General features: G+C 30.9%; 1 protein-coding gene across 1 annotated transcript; it reads left to right on the top strand.

Moving 5' to 3' along the window:
• Window positions 1-5,884: 5,884 nt before the first annotated feature.
• Window positions 5,885-9,732, top strand: LOC145328760 (uncharacterized). The gene is made up of 7 exons (XM_080172580.1): window positions 5,885-6,012; window positions 6,394-6,505; window positions 6,873-6,977; window positions 7,783-8,022; window positions 8,354-8,398; window positions 9,001-9,093; window positions 9,451-9,732. Exons 1-7 carry the CDS (start codon window positions 5,959-5,961, stop codon window positions 9,570-9,572), a joined length of 771 nt encoding a protein of 256 aa, XP_080028706.1. The 5' UTR covers window positions 5,885-5,958; the 3' UTR covers window positions 9,573-9,732.
• The last annotated feature ends 413 nt before the right edge of the window (window positions 9,733-10,145 follow it).

Raw genomic sequence — 10,145 nt, 5'->3', positions numbered from 1 at the left:
CTATACATAATTTTTCAGTATGGCTGAGAACAGGTTCTAATCCACCGGATATAAATCGGTTTCGAAGCGGTTCTGGAAAAAAAATATCACAATATCACCACCAAGAGCCGTGTAAGTTAAATCATCTTAGTAACAAATTATTAAATGTACAAATAAATTGTACATTGTAATACAGGGTGTTTCAAGAGAAATGAGTTCTTTTTAAACTTAATTATACAATCTAAGAAAAAAAAATATATATATTTACATTGGAAAAACCTGTTATGGGACATTTCACATTTATGTTTCAAATATTTAAAATTGTATTTCAACAAATTATGCATGAAAAACCGGTTTTTCAAAAGGCCTTATTGTAGGGGGTCAAAAATATACTAGGTCACCTGTAGAATCAGACAGTAGAGCTTAAATTTTAATTAAGCCCCTGATTAACTTTTTTGCGGGAATTTAAAAATTAATTTTTACTGTTGCATGGAACATTTTTGTATTGAGCAAGAGGGTAAAATTGTTGCTTACAGAACAATTTCATATTATTCAGTTTTTATATATACAATAATACAATAAAAAAAAACATTACTCTGTTCAATGGAAAAAAAATTTTTTCTAAAACAATTAATTGCATTAAACAATCTAACATAATACTATAAAACACATGATGCTAAGAACAAACCAATAAGAAATCTTGTTTTCTTTACATTTCAGAAAGAGTGTTTTCACAAAGTGACTTATTTCCAATGTAGTTAAATAATTTTTATTTAATTAAAAAGAAAAGAATGAAAACCATACACATAAAGGATACATACTTTTTAAAAATATGAAAGAGATAAGTTTGAATAATCTTATTTTATATCATATTTGTATATGTGACAAAAATAAATTTTACCCTACAAATTTAACCCTTTACTGCCAATGTGTTTTAAATGGGTGATAGACCACAAACATGTTAATGTTAATTCATTGCTGTATTGTAAAGAATTAAATTTTTAATGAAATTGGATTGATGAAATCAAAAGGCCTAATTTTACTCTTTACCAGAATACAATATTTATGAAGCAAAACACTCTAAAAGCTACGAATTTTAGCCCCATAAAAAAAGACCTTTTGCTCTGGACAAAAATGTTCCAAGCAACAGTAAAAATTAATTTTTAAATTCCCCCCAAAAAAGTTAATCTGGGGCTTAATTCAAAATTAGTCTCTGCAGTCTGATTCTACTGGTGTCATAGTATAATTTTGATATATCTTTTAAAAAAAGGTTAAAAACAGTTTAATGAACCATGGACCAATTTAAAGGTTGTACAAAAAATGATTATATTTTAAAATTCAAACTGCGCGGCTTGTGTTAATAGTAGATAAATGTTATTCATACTGTTAGAATCGCTATAAGCTCTAGTTTTTGGATATTTCTCTTGAAACACCCTGTAGTTTGTGGTAACTAAAATTCTGGATCAAACCTGTCAAACTGGAAACATTTCTAGAAGGCGTATGGGGAGAATAGATATAATTTAGATACATTCTCTATAAATCAGCCAATTGGAGAATAGTTGAATTTTTTTACCTTGGAATTTTTTTGTCGTTCGTATTATTGGTATTTCTTCTCTCGTTTGGCATCAGTGGCGTGCACAAGTTTTCACCAGAGGGGTGCACGAAGCTTACGAGAAAATTTTTACACCCCTCCAAACCCAAAATTAAGAGTTTGATCTTTAGGTGGGTATGAGACATAAAAAAAGAGTTATAATATAATTTAATGGGGGTGTACAACCCCCTTTGCTCTTATAGGGGTGTAGTAACAGGGGGTTGTAGTCCCTTTTAAAGGGGGCAAAAGGGGGATGGACACATAGGGGGTTGTATCTACCCCCTTTGCATACATTATGTATTCGATTGAGTATAAAGAAATTCTAAATTGTGTTGGATATGTTGAAACCGGTTTGTGGCCATTTCCCTCTCCCCCTTTATGGCCTGAAAATGGGGAACACTTTAGCTTTCATGAAAAATCTTAAAAATGGTTTCAATAAGTGGGCTCGTATAAAACCCTTAGCTGACGATAACGTGAACAGTCTTAAATAATTTATTTTAAAAGGTTTTTTTTTTATTTTCATTTGGGGTTTATGGTTTTTAGTGTTGTTTTTTACGATTGTAATAAGTTTTTTTGTATTCATGTGATATTATTGAAATTTTATACAGAGACTACCAACTACTTTAACTAGCTATGTTTAAAATTTCATTGATCTACATTGAAAGGCCAACGAGTTAACGACACTCAAAGACAATCAACATTTCTTATTTAATAGTATAAAAAAGACTTTTTTAAATGTAGTACCTATGGACAAAGATTGCATAACTATAGGGGTTTTAATGTAAAAATCGGGCACAAAGCATAATAGAACTGCAATTCTTATTTGCCTAAGGAATCTACACAAAAAATTTCAGACTCCTTTCTTTATTTTTAGTGGTTTATTTTTGCACAAAAAGTTAATGTAAATTTTGTTACAGGAAAAAAATAATTGATCCGAAATTTAAACCTAGTAAATGAAAACTAGCATAAATCTTGCCATGTGGGTCTGCCCCCAACCCCTTACCACTTACCAATAAATGAGGTCCATATTAGCAACCTAACTATACAACATGTTCTACCTTGTAAATATTTCCATGAATGAGGGATCTTTTATTTTTTCAATACAGCTTTGCAACCGATAAATATCCGCCTGATTAAAATCAGCTCTCAGCCATACTGAAAAGCATCATATTACAGGCAATTTTCACTCAATTAATAAACCTATAATAAATAAGGCAAATAATATCAAATCAGGACTAATTGGTACCCAAACTTTTATAACTATTAGTAAAAATTGGTTCGTAAATTACATTTGGTACCCAAAGTTTTATAACCATTTGTAAACATTGGACTGTAAATTACACTTGGTACCCAAAGTTTTATAAACCTATATGGCTTTATCCGCTAGAATAGAATTGGTTCTCAGCCATACTGAAATGCATCATATTACAGACAATTTGGCACAAATATTGTAAGTAATTTGATGGCTTTAGAATAAGGTTTTTTAAAATCGTTTTCACGTTGTTTTTATGTTAAAAATCGTCCAATTTAACAATACTTTTCAACAAATATTATTAGTAATTTAATGGCTATAGAATAACGTTTTTTTAATCCTTTTTTACATTGTCTTTACGTTAAAACCGTCCAATTTAACGATACTTTTTATAAAAATATTTTTAGTAATTTAATAACTATAGTGTAACGGTTTTTAAATTTTTTTTTTACATCATGTTTACGTTAAAACCGTCCAATTTAACAATACTTTTTAACAAATATTGTTAGCAATATAATGGCTATAGAATAACCGTTATTTTAATCAATTTTTTACGTTGTTTTTACGTTACAAACCATCCAATTTAACGATACTTTTTAACAAAAATTGTGAGTAATTTAATGGCTATAGAATAACGTTTTTCACTTCGTTTTTAAGTTTTTAACTCTTGTATTTTTTTTTTAATATCTGCGGACAGCTGTCTATAATACGATGTGATAAATAACTATTCCAGTATGGCTTCCAAACTGATTTATATCCGCTGGATAAGAACCTGTTCTAAGCCATACTGAAAAAGTCATGTATAGCATTGTATTACAGACATTTTCCCACAATTACTAAAATAAAAATCCTAAAGAATAATTTCAGTTTTTTTTTAGCACAGGCCTTCGACCATTTGGAGCTCACAAAACTGGTTTTAATTGTATAATTTTCCATTTTAATATCCGTGGACAGCTGTCTATAATACAATTTAACGATACTTTTTAACAAAAATTGTTAGTAATTTAATGGCTATAGAATAACGTTTTTCACTTCTTTTTAAAGTTTTTAACTCTTGTATTTTTATTTTTATATGTTTAACTTGGTATTACAGTCAAATTTCCACAATTATTAAAATAAAAATCATAGAATTAATGTTAAATTTTTTAGCATGGGCCTTAGGCACCTCAGGGCCCACAAAACTGGTTTTATTTGTATATGTTTTCATTCTAAATTACCACGTAAAGCTGTCTATAATACAATGCGATAAATACCTATTCCAGTATGGCTTCCAAACCGATTTATATCCGCTGGATTAGAACCGGCTCTATGCAATACTGAAAAATAATGTTTAGTTTGGTATAACAATCAAATTTTCACAATTATTAAAATAAAAATCATAAAATTAATGCTAATTTTTTTACCACGGGCCTTAGGCACCTCAGGGCCCACAAAACTGGTTTTATTTGTATATGTTTTCATTCTAAATATCCTTGGAAAGCTGTTTATAATATGATGCGATAAATTGATTAATTTAATTTATGTATTTCCAGCCAAAAAATTGTTGATCAACAGTGCAGTTACTCTTTTAATCTATTTGCCTTGTGGCCTTTCTTGGATGTAATTAAATATATAGGTTTACAATTCAAATATTATGCTTATTTTATTCTAAAATCTTTTTATCATTTTTAGTCTTTTAAAATCGCTAGGATTTGTAGTTGCACTTAAAAAAAGAGCGAATAATGAGATTTCCCTTTTATTATTGTTATTATCATAAACCGGTTTCAACATATCCAACACAATTTAGAATTTCTTTATACTCAATCATGTATTCTGTTACCATTAAAAGAATGCTGCAAGAGAAAGTAAAGGGAAGTGTGTGTGTTTTTTTTTTTGGGGGGGGGGGGAGTTCATTTCACTTTATGTATAAAAGTCTTATAATAATTTTAAAATGCATCAGTTAGCAAAGTATCTTATCTGAGTTAATATATTTTGATATACTAATAGTTTTATTCTTAGTGCAGTTTTCCGAATTTTATGATTAGCCGTTGATTTTACAAATTATGTATAATTACTTATATCTTAAGATTAAATGTTTATGTGCAATTATATTTATATTATCCTTATTAGCTTTTATAAAGCTTAGAATTAAAAGTTTTTTTTTCGTATTTTATCATAAAAGTCTTTGATTTAAACAATAATTTAAATGAGAAAGATTAAACTACATAACTTTTGTGTCACTTTTGAGGGAGACGATTCCTATATGACGTCATATAAAGGGAAAAGAAAAAGGGAAGAGGGAAGAAATTCTCTTCTAAAGAGATGGGAGAAAAGGGAATCGTCTTTCTCAAAAGTGACACAAAAGTTATGTAGTTTAGTCTTTCTTATTTGAGTTAAGACTTTGTTTAAATTTTAATATATTAAACTAAAAGGGCTCAAAGCATTTTCACTTTGTTATAGAAAATCTGTTCAAAAGAAAGATTGGGGGGTCATTTTTATCCAGAGGTACAAACTAAAAACTGTAGTTTCCCGCCGAAACTGTTTTTGCCTTTTCTTGCCAAATTAGATCATTTTCAATCATCTAAGATAAACTTTTTTTACATAAAAATTTTCCTTGTATTTTTACTTGACACTTGCAACACTTCAAATGTCAATATTAAAAAATGTGCATAGTGCAAATATATTGAACGGCATCATACTTCTAGTAAAACCACACTTTTCCTGCATTATCATCCTTTCACTTTCATGTCTTTCCTTATATTTGAATTTGGCGAGAAAAGACAAAAAATTCGGCAGGAACGGGGAGCGGCGGTTCTGACGCCATTTCTTCAGTTCCATATTGTATACCTTTAAAGTAACTGCTTGCTAAATCTCAGAGCTGTAACTCTTTATTTAGTTTAGTTCCTGTGATTTTTGGTTATAAAAAGTTTCACTTCCCCCCCCCCCTTTTTAAAACTTTTATACATTATATTAAGTTCTGACACTCAAGAGGTGTTAATGTTAGTTTGTCTTACAGTTTCAGAGCTTCGCTTTTATGGATGGTGTCATCCTTGTTTAAATATGTAGACACTTATCACTGAAATATTGTTTTGAAATTTAGTCTGTCTGAATTCTACACTCTATTCAATTATTTTATTTTAGAGTTTAGACTTTGAAAATGAAGATAGCAGTGTTTCTCTTGTTGTCCTTTGTAAATTTATCTACGCAAGGAGTAAGGATTTTTGTTAAATGTTTACAATTAGTAGCTACATCTCGAGAGGCTGAGGGAAGTAACGATGGGAGGGAAAAGGGGGCGTTTATATTGAGAGTCTAAGTAACCTCTTCTTAGAAACTTAGTGGCATAAAAAGCAATAAAAAAAACGATAAACAGAGTTTCATTCCTAAACCTACATCTAAAAAATGTTAAATGTATGTTCATTTTATTTATAAACTGATATGATTTGCAAGCATAGGTTTATGGGTTTCATACGTTTTGCATAATTGCAATAAATACGTTTGTATCTATGTAAGGCTTCTAGGCTGGCCTTGGATATTCTACACGATTTTCTATAGCCTACTTATTAATTTATTTTAATTCTAAAAATCTGTTTAGTGGATGTTTCCTCCTAATGAACAGACAAATCAAGGTGATTGTGTTGGTTGTAATCCACAAGATGTATGCCTTTTATGGACACATTCTGATGTTGGTTTTGATGATGAATATGGTTTGTATTTCTATTTATTTTAGCTTTATTTAGTTGTGTTCTTATGCGTTCTTGTTTTTTCCTAAATTCTATTAGACACCAATGGTTCATTCCATCAATTAATACGAGCAGTGATTTTTGAAAACTATACGATTCCTAAAAGCTTTATTTGTAAGAATTTCCACTTTTTATAGTTTACTTATTGTGTTTGAAATGTAAAACTAACCGCTCTTTGATACCAAAATATGTACGCTTATCAATAATAATAAGGGATTATTGGACCAATTTACTGATAATATGTGATTTATTCTTGGACATTAGAGATTTGTCTTGAAGCCAGTTAAACTTCATACTACTTTTCTCAAATATAACTAATTAAAATTTCTAGGTTGCTGCCCACCAGGCCTGGCTAAGCAGTTCCTTAATGTTACAAAGACAGCATGTCCTCCGGGTCAAGTGGTCACTGGATGCTGTCCTTCAGCTGATTTTCCAGGTATAGTGTTTATGTCCTTTAGGTCAGGTCAACACTGGATGCTGTCCTCCAGATGGTGTCGTCCCAGTTATGGTCTTTATGGAAGCTGGCCTAGCACTGGTGTTTCCTAATTTTAGTAGCAAAGGTACTCTATAATTCGCTTTGTCTGTCCGTCAGTCCAAAACCTGATTTTCTTATTAAAGATAGACTGCTAAATTTTTAGGGCTTAAACATTTGTCATATTTTAACCAAGTTTCATCAAGGTTTGACCAATAATAGCCGAGATATTTAGGTTTTCGTGATTTTCTTAACTCGTTTTCAAGATAGAGGGTTGAAATCCCCAAGTTTCATTGAGATATGTTTTATTAGAATTGCGGTGTTATATCAATTCCCAGATTTTTTAAGCTTTTATGATTTTAAAGGTTTTGAGATTTATTTTATCTAGTCTAATGTTTTATGACCCTGCTCTATAGTTAATTTTTCCGAAATCCATTCATAATTTTTGAGCTTTGCTACTTATGGATGTTGTCATCCTTGTTTAGAAATAAATTGAAAATAAGGGGGGATAGGAGTTTTTTTTTGGGCTGTTAAAACCAATAGGTCAAGGTAGGTTGTATTGGTTAGCCCCACAGTTGTTTAAGGAACTCTAAATTATCCCCCCTCTCAAATATATTTTGTCAGCAAAAAAGGAGGTTCGGGTTACCTTCATCGCACCAAGGGTCTATGACCAAATAAAAAAAAATTATCCCCCCCCCCCCCCCAATTTTTTTAAACTAGAGGCGACTGCTTGTCAATTTCTATATATCTATAACCTTAATTATTTTAGTTGAAGGTCCCGAAGGCCCCAAAGGTAATCTAGGTCCTCCTGGTGAAGCTGGAGCTCCTGGCGACATGGGAGAACCTGGACCAGATGGACCAGATGGTAACCAGGGCGCAAAGGGTGACGATGGAAGCCCTGGATCTCATGGACTACCAGGACGACCTGGAGCACCAGGAAGCGTAGCTGGATTACAAGGTCCACCTGGAGCATCAGGAGCACCTGGAGTTGGGGCACCTGGAATGCCAGGTATGCAGGGGGTGCGGCTCAAAATTCAAATATATAGAACTTTAAAAAACTTCCATCATAGAATATTTATTAGCTCAGATGCCGATAAACTGGTTTTAATCTTATTGTACAACTACATTTATATCCGCGGAAAGATGTTTACTGTTTATAATACGATGAGAGAAATAACAATTGCAGTATTTCTAAATACAAAATTAATTTTACAACTATTAAAAATGGGAACCTTTTGAGTGGCTAAAAGGTTTTAACAAAATAAGAACCTGAATTTTTAAATTATCAGTAATAATTTATTTTTTAATTATTTATTAATTTTTATTTATTTTTTATGTAGGTCAAGCCGGTACTCCTGGACAAGATGGAGCATTTGGTGCACCTGGTTAGTAATAATAGTTATTTCTTGTATTCCATTGAAACAGATTCTAATCCGGTGGTTTAGAACCAGTTCTCATCCATACGAAAAAACTATGTCTAGCATCGTATTATGACCAGTTTTCCACGAATATAGAAACGTACAATTATAAGATTTAAACCATTTTTTTATCCCGTGCCTTCAGCATCTCTGTTTTAATCTTATTATTTTACATTCTATATCCGCGGAAAGCTGTTTATAATACGATGCGAGAAATAACTATTATCGCGTCATTCCCGAATATAGAATGTACGTATAATTATAAGATTAAAACCAGTTTTTTAGCCCCTAGAAGCCGAAGGCATGGGCCAAAGAAACTATTTTAATCTTATGATTGTACATTTTATATTCTTAGAAATCTGGATTAAATGATTTACATTTGCAATGATGATTCTGTTTGTTTAAGTATGTTAGCAAAAAAATTCAACTTTGGCTACAGTAGAGCTAGACTGGCCTATGATAAGCTATCCTGAATAGGAGAAGTGGTTAGCGAAATCCTTCGGTACAAACAGAATTGCAGACTTCTTGTTATTTTATTAAAAGTATTTTTATTGAAATTCCACTTTTAGGAGTGCAGGGCCCCCCTGGAGATAATGGTCCCCCTGGACCTTGTGGACCTCCTGGACCTCCAGGCCCCCCTGCTGTCTCAACCTATTTTTACAGTAAGTAAAGTGTTCTCCCATCCTGACTTTAATGCATTTAAAATAAAGCATCCTTAATTGCTATTTAATTGTCAAAAAAATTAAGTTCTTTGTTTATACTTTAATGATAATATAAATATTATTAATTATTTTGTTACGTTTACATCAAAAATCTTCTCTGATTGTTAGAAATAAAATACTATGTTTGCCTTTTAAAATGTTGTCTGTCTTGTTTTTAAAATGTTGTCTGTCTTGTTTTTAAAACAGTAGACTTTTTAAGTAATGAAATTGTTTGATGCTTAATATTGTTGAGGCCGTGATCAAGTGCAATTCGTGCAACTACCCATTTAATAATGATTTGATTTTTGTTTATTTCAGGTCCAGGTCCAAGTTATGTACATTCTCCTAGGTATGAAAAAGGTCCAAGTTATGGAAATGGTTATGAAAAAGGTCCCGGTTATGGAAATGAATATGAGGATTATTTCAGCGCAGAAATTTAGACAGTATTAGATTTTCAAATCATTTCAGATTTTGTGATATTCATCTACTATGTAACCATAGTTTTTCATTGTAATTTTAATATATGTATATATATAGTTATTTATATTTATTTATGATATGTTTTTATATTTTAAATCGCAATAAAAATAATAAAACAGATTTTTCTTAGTCTTCATATTGTCCACAATATTGCCCTTTAATGTAGATGATATTTATTGGTAGAAAAGTTTTTAAAAGCTTTTTTCGCTAATTTAGGCATTTTAGAATTGCCCTATTGATTTCAAACTTTGCATGGTGATTCCTTTAGTAGCTAGGAACGATTTATAAAGCGTAGCATTTCTATAATCATTACAACAATGTCCGTACGTCCATTTTAAGCATGTCGATATTATTACTTTTTAAACAACAAATTTTCATGTGATCCAATGATCCGATTGATCTAATTTTTGGTACTTTGTGGGACAACAAAGTATAATGTTATAAGCGAAGTCCTAAAAATGTAAGTATGTCCATAATCATTATCCTGTATCAAGCAGTTTTTCAACAAATTTACTTATAATTTTAGTTCGACT

This window comes from Acartia tonsa, chromosome 9 (genome assembly GCF_053477335.1).
Source record: "Acartia tonsa isolate MP-2025a chromosome 9, ASM5347733v1, whole genome shotgun sequence".
NCBI lineage: Eukaryota > Metazoa > Arthropoda > Copepoda > Calanoida > Acartiidae > Acartia > Acartia tonsa.
Note: the sequence above shows the minus strand (reverse complement) of the source record. Positions and strands in the feature narration are given on the sequence as shown.